Here is a 21,030-nt window from a genome sequence, read left to right as displayed (position 1 = left end):
TTACGAATTAATGGATTTCACAAAAACTAATGTCAGTATATTATATGTGATATATATGTGATAAACCAGTTTTGTATTTGTTTAGTATCTCACTGTTTTGTGGATTCGCCATAAGTCTTTACTTATAAGAGTGAGCTTGGCGGCCCTGAATTACCTGGCTTAGTGGATTATGTATTAGAGCGTCGGTTGATCAAGTGTTGATTAAGTAAAATATATACAAAAAACTAAAGATACTAAAGGAATTGATATTAATACCATAAGTTTAGATACATAAGTATTATCTCAAAATATTCTAAGGTGTAATATTTTATGTATTTGTCTAATTGAAAAATTATAATTTATCTAGTTGAAAATCAATAGTTATGTGGCAAAAAAGATTGGTTATGCTTACTAATATCAGTGATAATAATAAGTAAATGGATATTATTGTCATATGTTCTAAAACATGATAAAGACGTTGCCAACATAGATTCATAAGTAAGCTAATAGATTATACAAATAGTATACATGTGTTATTGGTATTGTGTATTGAATGTATATATATATAAGTGTATACATTTGAGTGAATACATAAATATAATATATATATATGGACAAATGCAATAAATGCATTGATGTTTCATAGCAAGCATACTGTGTTTTGTGTTAGGCCCTCAAACAATGTCTGAGAGTTCTAAGATGGGCCTATTTGGCTCAAAAGATAAAAATAAGGAACAAAAAAAAGAACAATCTAAAAAAGAAGATTCACCAGATCGTTATGCACCATACTGCATAGATAGTGATTCAGAAACTTATGATACAGAAGCATTAAGCATTATGGATATAAATGATATTATTGGTGTTCAATCTGATCCTGTAAGCGATTCTACATTAGAAAGTGAAATTGCTGCTCTTTCACAAATAATCACCGATTCAACAAAAGTAGAGAATAATCAAACAAATATAAAGTCTAATATTCATAGTAAAGACATGATAGATAATCAGAGTATTAGTAGTAGTGAAGATAAAGATTGTAATCATAAAAACATTTTAATGAAAAATGAACAATACGTGATAGAAGATTCTACAAATGTTTCTAATGTAGATGTTTTTAACAGTGACGAGTCACAAACTATTAAACAAAAAGAAATATCTGAACATCTTGAATCAGATAGTTGCATAAATATTGATACTAATGTGGATCAAGGACCTTTGAGTAACGTATGTACAATATCTTCTAAAGGTAAATGCTTTTTTTCTAATTATAGATTATATTTTAATTATAATAATTATATTTACAATCAGTATATTATTTTTTTAGAAACACATTTGGAACAAGAATCAAAATCTCAAGAGGAATCTTATATTAAACAAAGTTCAGATGTTTCACCGGAGTCTACTATGGATGAGGTTTTATCTCAAACTAATGTAATAGAAAAATCAAGTGTAGTTTCTAAAGTAAATACTGATCAAGGCAAGAACTATAATACGAAACATGACGTCGATTCGTTGATTAGCATAGAAGGTATAAGTGGAAGTTTACAACTTATTGGTGAAGCATATATATCAGAGGATTCGCAAGAAACAAATTTTGTTGAAAGTGATTCAAAGAAGGAAGAATTACCACGAACTTTTAGTAATGTTTCTTTGGCATTTTGTGAAAAAGAAAAAGATCATTCAAATATTCAAAGTAATGAGAAACAGAGTACAGATAACGTTGAAATTGTATGTCAAAGTGTTACAGAGAAATTAGAAGATTCTTTAGAACATAATAAAGTGTTATCAGAAAATTGCAATGTTATACAAGAAACATTAAGTACTGATAACGATAGAAATATGGAAGTTAATTCTATGAATAATTTGAAAGAAAATGAGCAAGATATAAATCTTACAGACCAAAAATGCAATGTAAAAGAATTATGCAATATAAACGTTACCAACTTTGAATTAAATGCAACGAAAGAAACGGTAGAGGAGGTAAAACTTGTCTTCGACAATGAAGATAGTAGTCATATGTGTGAGAAGGTAGAAACAATAAGTGATGAGAAATTGGAAAAAATATACTTAAAAGATAATATAGTTTCAAATGATAATATTGAAACGAAAGAAAATATTGAGATGGAAGAAACAAATGAAATGAAAGAAGATATTGAAATGGAAGCAAAAAATGAAATGAAAGAAACAAATGAAATGAAAGAAACAAATGAAATGAAAGAAGATATTGAAATGGAAGCAAAAAATGAAATGAAAGAAAATATTAAAATGGAAGCAAAAAATGAAATGGAAGAAACAAATGAAATGAAAGAAAATATTGAAATGGAAGCAAAAAATGAAATAGAAGAAAATATTGAAAAGGAAGAAAATATTGAAATAAAACAAGATATTGAAATGGAAGAAAGTATTGAAATGAAAGAAAATATTGAAAGGGAAGAAAATATTGAAATAAAACAAGATATTGAATTGAAAGAAAATATTGAAATGGAAGAAAAAGATGAAATGAAAGAAAATATTGAAAAGGAAGAAAATATTGAAATGGAAGAAAAAGATGAAATGGAAACAAAAAATGAAATGGAAGAAAATATTGAAAAGGAAGAAAATATTGAAATGGAAGAAAAAGATGAAATGGAAACAAAAAATGAAATGGAAGAAAATATTGAAATAAAACAAGATATTGAATTGAAAGAAAATATTGAAATGGAAGAAAAAGATGAAATGGAAACAAAAAATGAAATGGAAGAAAGTATTGAAATGAAAGAAAGTATTGAAATGAAAGAACAAAATGAAATGGAAGACAGTATTGAAATGAAAGAAAAAGATGAAATGGAAACAAAAAATGAAATGGAAGAAAGTATTGAAATGGAAGACAGTATTGAAATGAAAGAAAATATTGAAATGAAAGACAAAGATGAAATGGAAACAAAAAATGAAATGAAAGAAAATATTGAAATGAAAGAAAAAGATGAAATGGAAACAAAAAATGAAATGGAAGAAAAAAATGAAATATCTGAAAATATACAAAAAGAAGAAGACTCAACTGTTGTATTACTAACAAATAATCAATTAGAAGAAACAGATTTAAAATGTAATAATGAATTAGAAGATACACAAACGTTAGAAAATAAATCTAATATAGAAAATAATTTAGAAAAATGCAGTGCTGAACAAATAAGTTCTATTGAAACAAATGATAATGTTAAAGAACAAAACAACATTTGGAATATATCTGAAATTGAAAACATGAATTGTACAGAAGTAATAAATGCAACTGTTTCAGATAATAATAGTATGAACGAAACAGAAGATATTCCATCAGATTTAATATTACAAACAGATAAATTAGAAACAACAAAAGAATCACATGAAGAAGAAAATTTAACAGAATTTTGTACTGATCTTAATTTGATTGATACAAAAACAATATCTGTTAATACTGAAACTCTTGATTCAACATGCAAAGAGTCAAATGTTACAAACATTTTAACGTCTCCTGTTATTTCAGAAGAAAATATTTCTAAGAATGATATTGATTCTAATTCTGTAGAAAATTCAATTGAATCAAGTTTTAATTTTAAAGATAATATTACAGAAAATTCATTGGTCACAAGTTGTAGTTCTTCAGATAATAATAAACCTTCAACATTTACAGATACCACAGAATCTACCATGGAAACATTGGATGTTTCTGAATTTAAATCACAGTCTGATTGCATACTTCCTAATGATCCTGAAGTATTAGATACATGTGTATTTCAAATAGAAAAGGATCATTCTCCTAAGAATATTCCCATTTCAAACGAATCTACAGAATCACTGGAAAATGTAAACGAAGAATCTGATAATAAAATGGATGCAATTTCTGATTCTGATAATAAAATGGATGCAATTTCTGATTCTGATAAAAACACAATCAATGAATTACAAGACATAAATAAAATTGAAGAAAATGATCAAAATGATAATATGGATACAGAGGAAAGTTCATTTGAAATATCTACACAACAAATTGATGAAGTTTCATTAATGGAAACTGAAACTCATGAGATAAAAGAAGAAAAACAACAAATTCAGGAAATATGTACATTTGTAGAAGATATGGATAAAGATGAAGTATCGTCAAAATTATTGGATGATGATAATAAGACATCATTTTCTTTGGAAGAAGATAATATAATAGATGATAATAAGACATCCTTTTCTTTGGAAGAAAATAAAACAATGGATGATAAAATGATATGTGAGACAAGTGAAGAAAAAGATTTAGTATCTTCAAAATTATTAGATGATAGTAAAAAATTATTTTCTCTGGAAGAGAATGATATAATAAAAGATAAAATAATATGTGAGACAAATGAAGAAAAGTGTGATATAGAAAATACATCTAACATAGATGACCTAAAATATAATGATGAAATTTTAAAGAATAATGAGCTTATAGTTGATAGAAAAGAAAACTTGGAAGAAGTTAATGAAAATCAAATAGACCACCAATCCAAAAAGATATTAGAAAAGGAAATGGATTTGATTACAGATGTTGAAAAAATGGATTTGTCTATTACAGAATGTACATCTAATATCGATGAAAATCTTACAAAAGAAGAAGATTTAAAAGAAGTCAGTCAAGAATCAAATGACATATTAGATGTATCTACTTCTTTCAAGAGTACAAATACTGATTTTCAAAATATATTACAAAATGAAGAAAAGGATGATACTGTAGGAATGTTATTATGCAAAACTAATGATTCTATTTCTGACAATGTAGAAGATAGTATACAAAATTCTATATCAGAAAATAATCTGATAAATATTCTTGATGATACACCTAAAGTAACAGATATGTTTACAGAAGAACAATGTCCAAATACTCAAGATATTGTGGAAAGTATTTTGGATAATGTAACAGATGTAGCTGATCTTAAACATTTATTAAGTCCAGAAAATAATACAAGAAATGGAAGTGACGATGATCTTCAACAATCTGTGGAATTAGCAACAGTTGAAAATGAAGATAAAGAATTGGTTGAAAAATTACCTGAAGTATCATCTGATATATTGAATAAAGAAATAGAAGATCCAATAGAAGCATCGAATTTAGACTCACTGGAAGAATTATTAGATCTTGATTTAATACCTGAAACTGAAGATGTAACAATGAAAGATGAAAAAGTAGACAAAATGCAAGAACAAGTAGAAACAATTGATAAAAATGTTAATATGGCACTTTTTCTTCAACAACCTGAAGAAGTATCATCTATACAAGAAAATTCAGATTATATAGAACACGTTATTAATAATTGTTTAACAGATGGAAATGATGTGTCCTTGGAAGAAACAACTGATAAAGTAAATATTAAAGGTTATGACCAAGATGAAGATAATGTTGAATGTAAACAAAAAGAATTATTAAACATCAATGATAATACAATAACTGCTTCTTTAAGTAAACATTCAGATGATATAAATTTACAGAAAGAATTGGATGTTGACAATTCTTTACAAGATAATAACCTTAATATGGATTATGTTGGAAATTCAGTGGAATCTATTAAACATTTAGAAGAAGGAACTACTAAATTACAAATTGCACAAGATATGCTTTTAGAAAATGCAAATCAAGATGAAGAACATCTGAATGAGACTTCTCTTGACATAGACAGCAATCAGGCAGCTCCAGATATTTCAGAATTAGAATCTGCTGTAAAATTTTTACAAGAGTCAGAAGAACAAACAGTAGATTCTCCTTTACTTCTTTCTCCAAAAATGGTGGAAAGTGTTGTTAATGATATATCAAAACAAACTAATTCAAATATTTTTGTACAGGATGAAGACATTTGCAATGATACTTCTGAATTGGTAGCTGAATTACAAGATATTACTTCTGATTCTATTTCTATATCTGAAGCTGAGATTATATCAGAAGCTGCAAAATTAGAAAATGAACGTAAACTTGCTGAACAAATTAAAGTTAATACTTGTATATCTCATGTTGAAGAAAATGAGTTGAAAGAAGATGATTTGAAAGAAAATGAATTGAAAGAAGATAATTTGAAAGATAATGAATTGAAAGAAGATAATTTGAAAGATAATGAATTGAAAGAAGATGATTTGAAAGAAAATGAATTGAAAGATAATCAAGAAAAAATAGAGAATATTCCTGATACTTATTTTGACACAACTACAGATAAAGTATGTAATAATAAACAAATATTGTCCAATGAAAGTGTACCCAGTACAAGCTCTGAAAGTTCAAAAATAACAGATAGAATGGCTATAATAGCAGAATCTATTCCTAAAGTTTCAATTTTAGAAGAACGTTTGAGAGAACCACCAAAAATAGAAATTCCTACAACAGACATAACAAAAATGTGTGAAACATTAACAAGTACAAAAGACAGTCTTCTAATACCAAAAGATGCAAAATTGTCGGCCTATCAAAAAATGTTAGAATCACCAAAATCAATTGATAACAGAGAACCAAAAATTGTAGAAACACCTAAAAAAGAAATGGAAAGACATGATTTTGAAAATGTTGGATCTCCAAGAATAATATTAAAGATTGCTAAATCAGCAATTGCAGAATGTGCTGAACCAAGATCACCAAAAAGTCCCAAAATTCGATCGGCAACTAATTCACCAAATCCGGAAGATAGTCCAGGTCAAAAATTAGGGAAAATTAAATTAAAGCTTTCAAAAGGTGGACATCCTTCTATAATATCAAATGAGATTGTTGAAGATGCCAGTCAATGGCATACTGAAAGTTCATCATCATTATCTCCTATTGGTATGAAAATTAAATTATCAAAGACCGGAGATGCTTCAATTTTACCAACTGAAAAATACGAATCTGTGGATGATGTAAAAGAAATAAAGCACAAATTTGAAGAAATTAAAAGAACAGAATCTCCGTTAGGAATGAAAATCAAATTATCCAAAACTGGTGATGCTTCCATTGTGCAACAAGATTCCAAAGATATCACAACAAAATATAAAGAAAAATTAGATGGTATGCAGGGTAGCCCAAAAAGAACAGATTCACCTATAGGAATGAAAATAAAACTTTTAAAAACTGGAGATGCATCCATTGTACAACTGGAAAAACAAGAAATATTTGAAGATCATAAAGATGGCAAATTAAAAGAAAAAGTAGATATTATTTCTGATCCACCGAAAAGAACTGAATCTCCAATTGGAATGAAATTGAAATTATCAAAGAGTGGAGATGTATCTATTGTATCCTCCCCTGATGTAACAGACGAAGGAAAAGATGTAATAGGAAAAACAAAAGAGAGACATGAAGCATCTCCAGAAATTCCTAAACGTACAGATTCTCCAATTGGAATGAAAATAAAATTATCAAAGATAAAAGGTAGTGCATCTATAATTTCCATAGATAATAATCAAGAAGAAATGAAAGAAAAAGCAGACATTGCTGATGTACCAAAACGAACAGAATCTCCTTTTGGAATGAAAATAAAATTATCAAAAAGTGGAGATGCATCTATCATACATTCAGAAGTTTCAGATGATTTACAAGAAATGAAACAAAAAGAAAAAGTCGATGTGTCACAAGATACAACAAAATCTGCAGAAGTTCCATGCGGAATGAAGATTAAAATGATGAAATATGTAGATACATCAATGGGTACATCAGAATTGATAGATCGACATGAAAGTAGCCATGATGCATCTCAAAAAACAGAATCTATCGGCATGAAAATCAAATTTTCTAAATCTGGTGATGCATCAATAGTTCCTCCTGATAAACAAGAACAAACAGATGATCATAAGAGCAAAGAAACTTTACAAGATTTACCTAAACAAACAGAATCACCAATTGGAATGAAGATTAAACTTTCAAAAACAGGAGATGCTTCAATAATACAAAAAGAAGTAATAGATAATAATACGAACAAAATTATCAACAAATCTGATATGGAGTATCAAAAAAATTGTGATATTTCTGCATGTGGAAAAACGAAAATATCAAAAGCTAATGATGCTCCTTTGATAACAGATTCTGAGAAAAGAGAGAAACAACAAAAACGAAAAGAAATAGAATCTCCGTTAGAAATGAAAATAAAATTATCCAAGACTGGACATCCAACAATTGTATCTTGTGAGAGTCATGCCGAATCTGCTCATAAATCTAAAGATACTTCAGAAACTGCACATAGTTGTGCTCATAGATATAAAGAGTCCATATTGCACAAGGATTCACCATTGAAAATTCTTAAAACTGGACATTCAACAATTATGCAAGGTAATCGTTCTGAATTAACTATTGAACCGGTACAACTACAAGGAAAACAAAAAATGGAAAATTCTCTTGAATTGTCTTCTAAGAGAAAAGAGATAACAATATCACCAATTGAGACGAAAAAATCAAAATTAGAAACACAGTTGTCACAAATTCTACCAGAAGTTACCATTCAACCGGTTATATCTAGAGATCAAAAACAATTATTATTTGATCCTAAAACAAGTTTAATTAGTCGTCAACAAATGAACGTGATAAGCCAAGAAATCAGTATTACACAAGTAAGACCATCTAAACAAGCAGATGTTTCTATGAGCGATAAGTTAAAGGACATGTTAAGTAAAAATGTTGCTAGTTCACCGATTGGTTCAGATTGTGAGATAATTGAACACAGGCCTGAATTAATAATTGTTAATGAAAATTCCAACTCTAGTCAAGATGTTATGATAATAGAAGAAGTGCCAGCAATTCGAATGCCTGAAGTTAAAATGCCCAAGAAACGAGGTAGACCACGTAGAAATCCATTGCCACCAATTGCACACAATTCAACGCAATTATTAATACCTCGAGATCCATTAGCTTTGGATGATGTATCACAAGTTCAATTGGAACATAGAGAAAATGAAAGACCTAGGAGAACATGTAGAAATCAAAAAAGTTATGCACCACCTAAAAGAGGACGTGGTAGAGGTAAGTATTTGTAAATCATTAATATAAATTAGCACTATACATTTTCTTTACAAATATGATAATATATTATGCAAATAACTTTATGTAGGTCGTGGAAAGAGAAAGTTGGACAATCCAGATCTTCCACTTAGTAAGAAACCCAGAGTGGAACAAGATTTGAATGCCATAGAAGCTTCTACAATGGCTATTATCACTTTAGATGAATCTCCAAAACCAGAACAGACTTTAAGAAAATCATCTGAATTATATAAAGCTCTTAAACAACCCCCTATAGATAGTAAAAGTATAAATCCTATGTGTAAAATGGAAAAACAACAATCTTTGTTAACAGTTAGAAAAGATATTGTAAAACCAATGGATATTCCCAAAATTACAATTTTAGATTCCAATGTTAATACTCAATTAGAATCCGTTATGGGTTCTAATATGGAAGAAGACAAAATATTAGTAAAATCAACAATGGGATCAACATCATTAGATTGTAAAGGTAATGAAAAAGAATTGGCAAATATGCCTGCTGAAAAAGAACAGAAAACTACAGAAAAGACACTTACTGATAAAATTATTGACAAAACAGTAGAAAATGCAAGATCTACTACTGGACATGAAAGTAAGGAAATGCTTATACCTCCAGGACATCCTAACTGGCTAACACCAACATCAAAAAGACAAACAGAAGCTACATCTAAGAATGAACCAGTGCCTTCTTTACAAGTTATTGATGAAGAAACAAGAATGAGTGCAGAGTCTAATTCAAGATCTCAAACACCAGCAAGAAATATATCAACACAAGGTATCAATACACATTTGACTTTTATTTTTTAATAATGCATGAAGAATAATTATGATTATAACATATATATATATATATGAAAAAACTAATAAACTAATCAATTTATTAATTACACAAAAATTTGAAATACAATTTCTAATATATTAAATTTAAAATCATTGATATTACTTTTATTTAACTTTATAAAATAATTATTATTTTGTTTGAATTAAATACGTATTGTGTAAAAGTATTAGATAAAATCATTAATCTGTCATGCTAAATCATAGCATAAATGTATTGGTAAACCTCCAACCAAGGTATCTAAAAATAGTTCTTTTCTTGTGTCTTAAGATCTCTCAAGTATCTGAATGTAAGATAGTGACAAACGTGAATTTACATAGAATTGATATTATATAAATATTGATGTTATTATTACTAACATATTATAATAGTAAGATCATATATATAAAACACATTTGATTACTTATCAGATTGAATATAATTGCATTGAGTGATTTTATTAAAACTATCATCTAGCCTTTATTCAAATATTCTTATAATTTTTTTCATTTTCTAAATAATGTGTATGTAGAAAAATTGTTTCAAGTATTTTAATGATTAGTCATTGAAATTTTATACCAAAAAGTGATATTATAAATTTATCTTAATATTTATATAATATAGTATACATTTTTAACAACAAAAAAATAATATTTCAGCATCCGAAACAATAATTAATGAGGAGTCTCAGGGAAGCGTACTTAGTACAGCGACTACTGAATCGGAGAAAGTCAAAGTAAAGAATCGAAGAATGGAAATTAATTTTGATCCAGATGAAGGACCCTTTACTGTTGATAAAATAGCAGAATATGAATGGCCACTAGATCGTAAAGGGGAAACATTTATGATACAAGAACAAATATCACAGTATTTAGGTGTGAAATCATTTAAAAGAAAATATCCAGATTTAAAACGTCGAATGGTTGATATGGAGGAGAGAAATTATTTACGAGAAAATGGATTAGTTAGCGAAGCAATGTGTGACATGGGTAGGTGAATAAATGTTTTTAATAATTCTTTATAATATTTTATAATAATTAATATATGTGATATACATTTTGTTGTATAGGTTTAACAGCAGTTTGCAGTTCAGAAGTATTAGATATAATGTGTAGTGATTTTCCTGATCAATATGAGGAATATCGTAAACACATGAGAGAAAAACAAGTTAAAGAACATTCGAAAAAGCAAAAAGAATTAACAGCAGCAGCAAATGCTGAAAGAAATCGAATAGATTTAGCAGAAATGGCAATACAGTCAGCTTTATCATGGAACATTAGTTTAAATAAATCACGTAAAGAAAACAGAAAGTGTAGTTTAGATTTGCAAACTTTCACTATACATGTGCCAAAGAAACACCATAAGCTTGATACAGATCGAAAGATAAGTCATTATCCAGTAGCTTTGATGCCAGGTCAATATACTGATTATTATCGAGAGTATACACCTGCCGAATTGAGATATTATCCATTAAACACAGTTTTGTATGGTCCTATGCGACCAAATGAACGTAAATTTGATAGTCAATCAGAAGGATCGCAAAGTGATAGTGATAGTGATTCTTCAAGTGACGATTCAAGGTGTTCACATTATAAATAAAATAATATTCTTTTTAAATAACAAACTTTGTTGTTCTTGATATTCATTATTATAATTATTCAATGTTTAGTTCTTCATCCAGTGAAGGAACACAAGATACAGAAGGGTCTCAATCAACGATGGACGATGTAGATATGGAAATAAGTAACCAAAAGGAAGAAACTAAATTAAAATGTAAAATGTGCTTAAAGTTGTTAAATAAAAATGGCAAAAATGAAGGATTAATACAATGTGGTACTTGTAATGGACATGGTAAATTATTAATTGTGAATGAATATCTTGATTATACTATCAGAATGATTTGTTTTATAATTAGTTTTATACTCTTTTTCTAGTTCATCCATCATGTATAGAATTAACATTGGATATGGTTCCTCATATTCAATCTTATGCATGGCAATGTACCGATTGTAAAACATGCGCTCAATGTCATGATCCAGCAGATGAAGATAAAATGTTGTTTTGTGATATGTGTGATCGTGGGTAAGTTTACTTTATAAATATATGTTTCGAGTGAAGTTAATAAAATTTACAAAGTATATTATATTATTATTCTTTATAGATATCATATATATTGTGTTGGTCTTCGACGAGTACCAGTTGGAAGATGGCACTGTCAAGAATGTGCTGTATGTGCAAATTGTGGTTCAAAGGAACCTGGAGGTGCTAATTCTGATAGAAACAGTGTAGCACAATGGCAACATGAATATAAGAAGGGTGATAAAAATACTCGTGTTTATGTTTCCACATTGTGTGTTCCATGCTCAAAGTTAGTATAATTATATTAAACATGTCATAGATATTGACAACTAAATAACATAAATTACTTTCTTTTTATACATTTTTCTTAAAAAGAGTGTGCTTAAATTTTGTGATAATAACTTTTTTCAGTAAATTTTCATATCAAAATGATTATAATTAATGCTTTATATATATATATATATATATATATATTCATGATGACAATTCACATTTTCATTTTCATCTTTATACACTATAGTAATATTATTTGTTTTATATCATGCATAAATAACTAACTAAAAAAACTGCATGTACATATCAAATACGCACACATACTCTCATATTTAATTATAAATATACAAAAAATATGACATCCCAATAATAATTTATATCATAAATCCATAATATTTGACTAATTAATCATTGTGTATAAAGGTACTTATCTTTTATTTTGATAAAAGAATTATTTCAAATGAAAACATTTAATTGTGTAGTTTATCATAATAGACATTATAACATTAAAAATTTAATCAATTTTACTAACACCATGATCTTTATTATACATTAACAAGGCTATGGCGAAAGGGTCGCTATTGCCCTCACTGCAGTCGCTGTCATACTGCCTCAAGACTCGACCTGGAGGCGAATCTAGTACATTGCAGCGCATGTGATAAATATCTGCACTTAGGTATTGATACAAATTTTCATACGATTCCATTATGTAATTAATGCATTATTGCCATATGATGTTGTCATACGTATGATATTTATGTCTTATTAATATTTGTACAGAGGATGATCCAAAATAATTGTTAACAATTAACAAGTAGAACACACACACACACATTATATTTTACAATACATGTTCAAATTTATATTATTCATTATTTATTAGATAAGTAATGATATTACAAGCTCTTTAGTTATTTCTAATTATCTTGAATCATCCTGTTTATGTATATATTAATCATCACATGTAAATTGTATATATATATATATATATATACATATATACATATGTTTTGTACTATATTCAAAAATTAGAAATATTTTTAGAAAATTTCTAAGTTGTATTATGCATGAGGAATAATCTATTTCACAATACTAATATATTTCATACTCTACTCATTAATTATTATATATTTGTAATGAATTTTACAAACATTGGAGAAGGGTAGTATAAATTATTAAAAGTGAAATTAATTAATTTAATGTTATCTATAATGTAAAATATATACTTTAATTAATTTTGTATTGTTTTATAATAGAGTATTAAATTATTTCTTTAAAATATTAATATATTAATTAATTATATTTATATTTATAGGTTGCGTGGAGACCAAAGGACTGGGATTTGATAAAAAGAATTATTTATGCGATTTCTGTGCTCCCAATCGACAACCATTAATAAAACCTTTAGTATCAAAAGTATTCAAGACATGAAAATATCATTTCTTTATGTAAGTTATCTTGTTTTTCATACATGAAGAATAAACCTTGCATTTTAAGACATCAAACTATAATTTGTTTGGCAATATTTAAATAATAAAAAATACTTCTCATTATTATTCTCTATTCAATGTTCTTATGTTTTGATGATAAAGCTAATTGTATATATTTATGCGTTTGTAAGTTATATATATATACTCTATTTGTAAAAAAATTTTTTATTTTATTGTAGAATAATATGTACTTTTAATTATTACACTTGTATATTCATTAAAATTCATTCATAAATATCAAATAACAAAAAACTACGTTCTCTATAAAAATGATTCAAACGTTTTGTTCATAATTAACAAACAAACATATTATAAAATAATATAATTTTTTATCCGAAATAACAATTAAAAAAAAGTTAAAAGAATTACTCGTGATTAAGTTAAGAATTTTTAAATTTTATAAATAATAATAAGTGATATATATGGTTTGGAAATATTCTTTATAGTTAATATAAAAAAGGATTTTAAATTATATTATTATTAAAACATTTTCATAGACTGCATGTAATCATTAAAACTAGGTTTAAAACAAAATAATGCAATATTAGTATTTTTATTATAAAATTGTAAGAAGGTGCTACTATTGTGAGATATATATCATTATTATAATTTTGTTATTTTATGTTAATAATTAATAAATACATATTTTTATTAAAAATAATCAAATTAATATAATCAATTAATATCAACCATAAAGTAATTACCTCGCATTCCTACCTTTATATTATATTTTATTGTTTATAAATTCATTGAAAGAGTAGATTGATCTGTTAAATATCTACTTAAATATCTAGAAAAATAAAATAATAGAAAAAGACCACATTTCTTTAAAAATATATATCACTTTCTTTATTTTCCTTTTGCAGTAACCTTGAGTCAGTATTCTGTTGCAGGTATTGAATGCATGTAAACATTCTTTTTTTTTTTTTTACATATTTATAATATAGTGTGTATATCCATGCCGTAAATAATTTGCCAAGTTATTTTTTTTTTCTTTTTTTTTTTTTTCTATGAAAAAATTTATATGTTTTTATATTCACGCATAATCAATAACTGTTTTCAATTGAAACTAATTGTATATTACAATAGATTACAATGATATATATCTTATACTATTTTGCAATATGTACAAACCAAAGATGATGGTAGTAGTAGTAAAATCGTTCGAGGAGTGTTAGAATCATAAAATATACATTTTGTTATATCGTTGCATTAACAATACATACAATTGTAAATGATTTTTGTTTACTTGAATGTCATTTTGTATCTCTGTACAATAATATTATATTATGCCCTTGAAACACAAATAATTATTTGAATCATACATTTGCAAATCTTTCTTCTCTGTTCCAATATTTTTCTTCTTCATGTGAGTAATATATTTTACATAATAATATTTATAAGATTAAAGTTTCATCTTTATAGTATAAACACTTGTTGATAATAATATGCTGGAAGCAGTTCAGGCAGCATATTCAGAATAAGAGTACATTTCTGACATGATATTATTTCTAATTACATGCTGCTTCGTGCATTTCTATATTTCAATTAGAAACATAACTATAGATATATTTACTTAAATTAATAAGATAGGCGAAATAGCTTTAGTAAATATTTCTATAATCTAATATATACATATATATTAGATTATTTGAATTGTTCTTTTGTTTAATTTCGAGTTTACTGCAAAATGGATATGCGTAATAATTTCAATCATTTTTCTTTTGCAAAATTCACACATTTAACACTCCGCATTATAGCGAAAATAATAATAATAATTAATAAAAAAAAAAAAATAAAAAAAAAAATACCTTCAACAAAAATCGAGACATGGCACATGAACAAACTTCTTACGAATTTACGTAATATGCAATTGCATTTTATATAGAACACTTATACTAACGGGACAACATGTTCAGTTTAAAATTGCACCTTATCCCGTTGACTAGCCAAAATTATAAGAGATAACATTAATTGTCGCAAAATATTAATTGATCAAATGATTGAGAGATATAAAGAAATTTGGTATAAAACGAACATATTTTTTTCCCCCTGGGTAAATTATTATAAATTAGTGCAAAAATTAATTAGCATCATCAATAATATATATATATATGTGTGTATATGTAAGATATTAGCGAAAAAATCTATACAATTGCCAATGACCTCATTAGTTTTGTTGTTGCTGTTTTCAGTTTCGATTCAATAAGTTGATTTTTTTCTTGATAAAATGTAAAACTTAAATGTTAAAGTAATTCCTGTAAAAATTCCAAATTCAGGTCTTTGGTAGCATTTATTCTAAACATGTATCTTAATTTTCACGAATAATTGACAATAATAGATTTGACGAGAAGATTTACTCATGCCTAATACCACATATAGATAAGAAAGTGCTAAAATTATGAAGATGAGTTGCTGGTATAATAGTGCTAACCAAATTTCGCGTTGAAAATTGTGACAAAACGTTATGAACAAAATTTGGACCAGGTGAAGAGCCAACCTTGTAGAAAATTCTCAAGTTACACGTGGGATTAATAGTTTGAGTCCCTTTTGTTAATTTACATAATAGATATTCGAATGCTTCTGTCAATTCAGCTTCAGTCAATTCCGTAGAAGTCAAATTTGTCTCGGCTGCTAAATTACCAATAGAATTGGATGAACCTTTTGAAAAATTAAAATTAAATGTAAGAAACCTTGATTATAATACAAATCAAATATTTGATCATTATAATATCTGAGTCATTCATTTGCTAAATTGATTAACTCCATAAAACAAAAAGTAGAGATAAAGTTACATACATTGTACAGCCATATAAAATTTGATTACTTAATTGTTTTCAAATTGTAAAAATGGAGTTAATTACTTTGAGTTATAAATGGCTTAGATGATTACAATCTTGAACAGTACCTGTTGATAAGTAGCACACAATTGCAGAAACATTATTTTCATAATTCCATCTTCGCCTTATTGCAACTTTAAAATTACCAACACATCTTCCTGTCTCCTCATCTATAATTGAAATCAAAATTATAATTGAAATATTTATTTTCTTTCAAATAATTTCTCTTACTTACACTCAAATCTATTATTATCCCTATGTGCCCACACACACCATTCAACTTGAGCATCTCTTGGAAGATGTGGAACAACAATATAATCTACAATAGCATTATTAGTTCGTTTTTCCCATTCTTTACGTGCATCTGGTATATAACTCGGATGAGTTAAAAAACAAATTCCCTGTACAATATCTCTAAGTTGTGTATTTGTATCCATAGCTTTAACAATGCGATCTATGTGCCTTAATGTCAAACGACATTGACGTTTTATGTTCAAATCGAGAAGAGTCATACTACCAGGTACCAAAGGTATTTGTCCAGCAACCGATATGATATCACCGACCTGATGACCAATAGTTTTTGTAAAGAAAAATCATTATTTTAATTATTTATATTTTAATTAAATGATTTACTTACGCGAACAGCTTGAGAATAAGGACCAATATTGGCAGGAGCCCAATGACTGATACTTTGAACATGCATCGTATGTCGCTTATGAACCTTCTTATCACTACAGTCTTGTATCTCTTTATAAGCTATAGCATCAAGTACAACGTGTATATTTAATGGACATTCTACGCATATACGAACTGGTGGATTTGCTTTGTTCAACCATGATGTATATACTTCATTTATAGAAGCATAATTTGTCATATCCTTTATATATAATGTTACAGCAACAATATCAGATATTTGAAGATTTTCTTTTTTGACTAAACCTAAGTACATTTAGCATATTTATATTATGTTAGAAATGATATACAAATATTATTTAAGATATTAAATATAGTAAAAAAAAAAGAAAATATTAAAAAAAAATCGTAAATTTTACCTACTGCTTAATTTATCCAGTGCTTCTTTCGTTGCAGATTTTACATCTGAATGTTTTCCTGTTATACCACCAAACCAAAACCAACCTGTTTGATTTTTATTAGTAACTGGTACATCTGGATAATCCTCTTCTTCATATAAAACTTGTACTGGACTTGGGGGATTAAAATGACCTACAATATTTATATATTATTATCATATTAAATGTAATATTTAAATTATGGAATCAATTATCGTGAATATATTATTACCAGAATTAGAAGCTTTCATATTATGATCGTCACACGTTTGTTCGTCAGTTTCATCTTCAGATAAATTACATCCATCTTGTAATTCTGGTCCAACAACTTCAGAAATATAATCATATGGAGTTTTAACCGATACAGTTTTAAGCCGTTCTCTTAGTGACAACGTTTCTAAACCATTCTACAAATTTTCCCATATTTTTTTTTAAATTATCAAATCATTATACAATCTTCAATAATATACAAATATTGAAAATATTTAACTTACATTCTTATCTCGTAGATGTATTTTTTTAAAATTAATGTATCCGACAGGTGCTATATCATCATTTGAATGTACTACACTTTCATATTTATCTCTATCATGAAGAAATTTTAATTTACATAGTAAATTATGTTCAAATTTATATAATATGATTTAATACTATGTATAGAAATATATATGTAATTTTATAATCTCCATTACCTTTGATTTTTTTTTTTTTTTTTAAATACAATTATTGAAAGATATTTTGTCTTACAATTTCAATTACAAATGTTTTACATTTGTATACAATATTAAAGATCATTTAATTATTAGTATAACAAAAATAATTGAGATTATAATATTACAGTATAGATATATATATTTATGTGTGTGTGTATTTATATATTACTTACATTATGATACTTTTACTGAATAATGGACAGTCTAAAGTAAAAGTTTCATATTCTCCCCCTTCCCCACATACATTGACACCATACTTTTCTTTCTATAATGAAAAAATATCATTTAATTTTGTATATATTTAAAAATAAAATACTATGTTTCAAATATTGGACACAATCCAGCATTCATTTAAATTCATTGAAAATTAATGAATAAATTAATTATTAGATTACTATACTCACTATTTTGGCAAAGTGAGATTGCAATTCCAAGATAGATTTACCCAAATGTCTTGGCTCTAGACCTAAAGCTGCCACTTTTATTATAACGGCGTTTATTGAATTTTCAATCATCTCTTTTAACAAATCCTCTTGATCACGTCGCCATAAATATGATAGAGAAACAAGTCCTAGACGGCTACACCTAATTATTTATTTGATATTATTATTATTATTAATTTTTGTTTTATATTATGACATTAACTACAATTAATGTTATTCAAAATTTGAATAAGATTGGTGTTCAATAATTACACATTTTCTACTCTGAGACGCTGATAATCACTAAGAACAGCTCCACTAGACACTCCTTCTATATTTTCTTGTTTCTACAAGAACAATATATAAATATATACATCATACAAATATATTTATAAATATATATGTATATAAACATGTTATTATAATAGACCAACTAACTTTAACTTTACTCAAAAGTCGATAGAGATCTTCAACTTCATCATCTTCAGTAGGATAATAAAGTTTTTCTTGCATTTTTGATCTACCAAATGTTGGTTCACGATATATTGGTAAACCCATAGCTTCAGCAATATAATCAACACCTTGATGTCCAACTGTTTGAAACATAAAAGAATCTAATTCATCTGAAAACAAAATTGCATATATGTATTAATCAAATGAAATAATTATCATGAATATAATAATACTATATTACATTGGGTTTTCATTTTCATTGATATTTCATATTTTTAATAATTACCATTTCCGACAGGATATAAATTTGCTACAGCTACGACATCATGACCAGCAGCAATACATTGCATCATATTAAAACAAGAGTCTTTACCGCCACTTAATAATGCTACTACCTTCATATTTTTATATATATATAGGATATATAAGTCTTTGAAAGATTATTAAAATTGTTTATCAAATTAAATATCAATGTATTTTACTCGATCATCTGTAATACACAAAATTGGGTACGTTGATTAAAGAACTCAAATTTACAAAATTTACATTTACATTTACATTTTTTAAACACACAAGTTTGATATTTTTTATTTGTTATAAATATATTATATTTATTTAGTGTACAAATATTTATAAGTTATAATAAAATTTGTATTCTTTTTTTGTTTTTTTAATTCTAAATAATGTTATAAGAACATAAGTATACTAAGTTGTATAATTTAAATATATACTCTCTTTCTTTCTCTCTTATACTCACACACACATTATTATCAACTTAACAGAACAAATTGTATTGCATTGGCAATAAATAAAAAATTAATTCACATTAATAAAATATTGTTAATACAAATAAAAAAGTACACAATAACGATAAGATATATGCAAATAATATTGAATTTAACGTTAATAATATATGCAACAACTGTTACAGAAGAAAATATGTCACTTTCCTTTTTGTTCAAATGGAATATAGAGAAATTTATAAAGTGTTTCGTAATAGGGGATATTATGATGGCACGTGAAAAGCAAATAGCTTATAATTCTGATAACATATCACAGTAAATCTGTGATAAACATTAAAAACAGTATTTTTTGATACATTTTTGGTTAATGCCGATCTCAAGTACGTAATAATTATTATAGAATGTCGTCGAATTATAAATGATCCTAATAATTAATACATTATTTAGGATCTTATTTACGCTAAAATAAATACATAATTCTGAATGAATGTAATATTTACGTTAAAATTGACGACGAAAGACCCTTGCACGGCAAAGTCTATTCGAGACTGCGACGACTGGATAGTGGCGCCACTGAGCGATGGGACTTGAATCACATTAATTGAGGTTATACGAAATTTTATAATAAAAATGAGTATATATTTTTATTACGTGTAACATATTGAAATTTAATAATACATTAATTATATTTAAATATATAATGTATTGTTTTTAATAAAACTTATATGATTAAGTTAATGGAAAATATTTTGCTATCCAAAGATTCACAAGTGTACTCCGTGCAACCGTAGCTAGTGACATCATCAACATACTAGATAGAGATATGAGAATCAAAGTAATACCCCTTTTAGTTCAACTTCTATCTATTTTTATGCAACCTATCTTTAATTACTTTTATTAAACAAAATTTTATTTATTGATCATATTATTTTCAATACCTATAAATGTTTATATTTATATGTATGTATATATGTTTTGAATATTTTGATAATAAACATAGAAAAAATATAACACAGGATTAATATTATATTGAAACTATATAAAATAAAAATTAAATTACTAAAATCTTATATACAAATATCTATACATATATATTAACTTTATATATATATATATAAGAATAAAATTAAAATTACAAACAAATCATATAAAAATATAAACAATATTTTAATAAATGTTGAAATTA

General features: G+C 26.4%; 2 protein-coding genes across 6 annotated transcripts; one reads left to right on the top strand and one right to left on the bottom strand.

The window, feature by feature from the left end:
• The first annotated feature begins 145 nt into the window (after positions 1-145).
• e(y)3 (PHD finger protein enhancer of yellow 3) lies at positions 146-15,411 on the top strand. Of its 5 annotated transcripts, none has more exons than XM_089170687.1 (11): positions 147-1,222; positions 1,301-8,926; positions 9,015-9,413; positions 9,561-9,719; positions 10,421-10,750; positions 10,831-11,341; positions 11,431-11,612; positions 11,696-11,843; positions 11,923-12,129; positions 12,674-12,789; positions 13,429-15,411. In XM_089170687.1, exons 1-11 carry the CDS (start codon positions 661-663, stop codon positions 13,542-13,544), a joined length of 10,356 nt encoding a protein of 3,451 aa, XP_089026813.1. In that variant the 5' UTR covers positions 147-660; the 3' UTR covers positions 13,545-15,411. The 5 variants fall into 5 exon arrangements, with proteins under 5 accessions (XP_089026821.1, XP_089026813.1, XP_089026812.1 ...); XM_089170686.1 differs by having other exon boundaries at positions 9,507-9,719; XM_089170680.1 differs by having other exon boundaries at positions 9,504-9,719.
• On the bottom strand, positions 14,584-20,484 carry LOC107066447 (uncharacterized). The gene is made up of 13 exons (XM_015321081.2): positions 20,345-20,484; positions 19,388-19,591; positions 19,087-19,271; positions 18,922-18,995; positions 18,631-18,811; positions 18,400-18,491; positions 18,008-18,098; positions 17,746-17,920; positions 17,500-17,667; positions 17,081-17,382; positions 16,679-17,006; positions 16,512-16,613; positions 14,584-16,264 (listed from the first exon to the last, which is right to left on the bottom strand). Exons 2-13 carry the CDS (start codon positions 19,500-19,502, stop codon positions 15,960-15,962), a joined length of 2,118 nt encoding a protein of 705 aa, XP_015176567.2. The 5' UTR covers positions 19,503-19,591; positions 20,345-20,484; the 3' UTR covers positions 14,584-15,959.
• Positions 20,485-21,030: the final 546 nt, after the last annotated feature.

This window comes from Polistes dominula, unplaced genomic scaffold (assembly GCF_049000335.1).
Source record: "Polistes dominula isolate Pdom_NZ unplaced genomic scaffold, Pdom_raw_medaka contig_29, whole genome shotgun sequence".
NCBI classification, from domain to species: Eukaryota; Metazoa; Arthropoda; class Insecta; order Hymenoptera; family Vespidae; genus Polistes; species Polistes dominula.
This window is presented reverse-complemented; position numbering and strand designations above follow the sequence as displayed.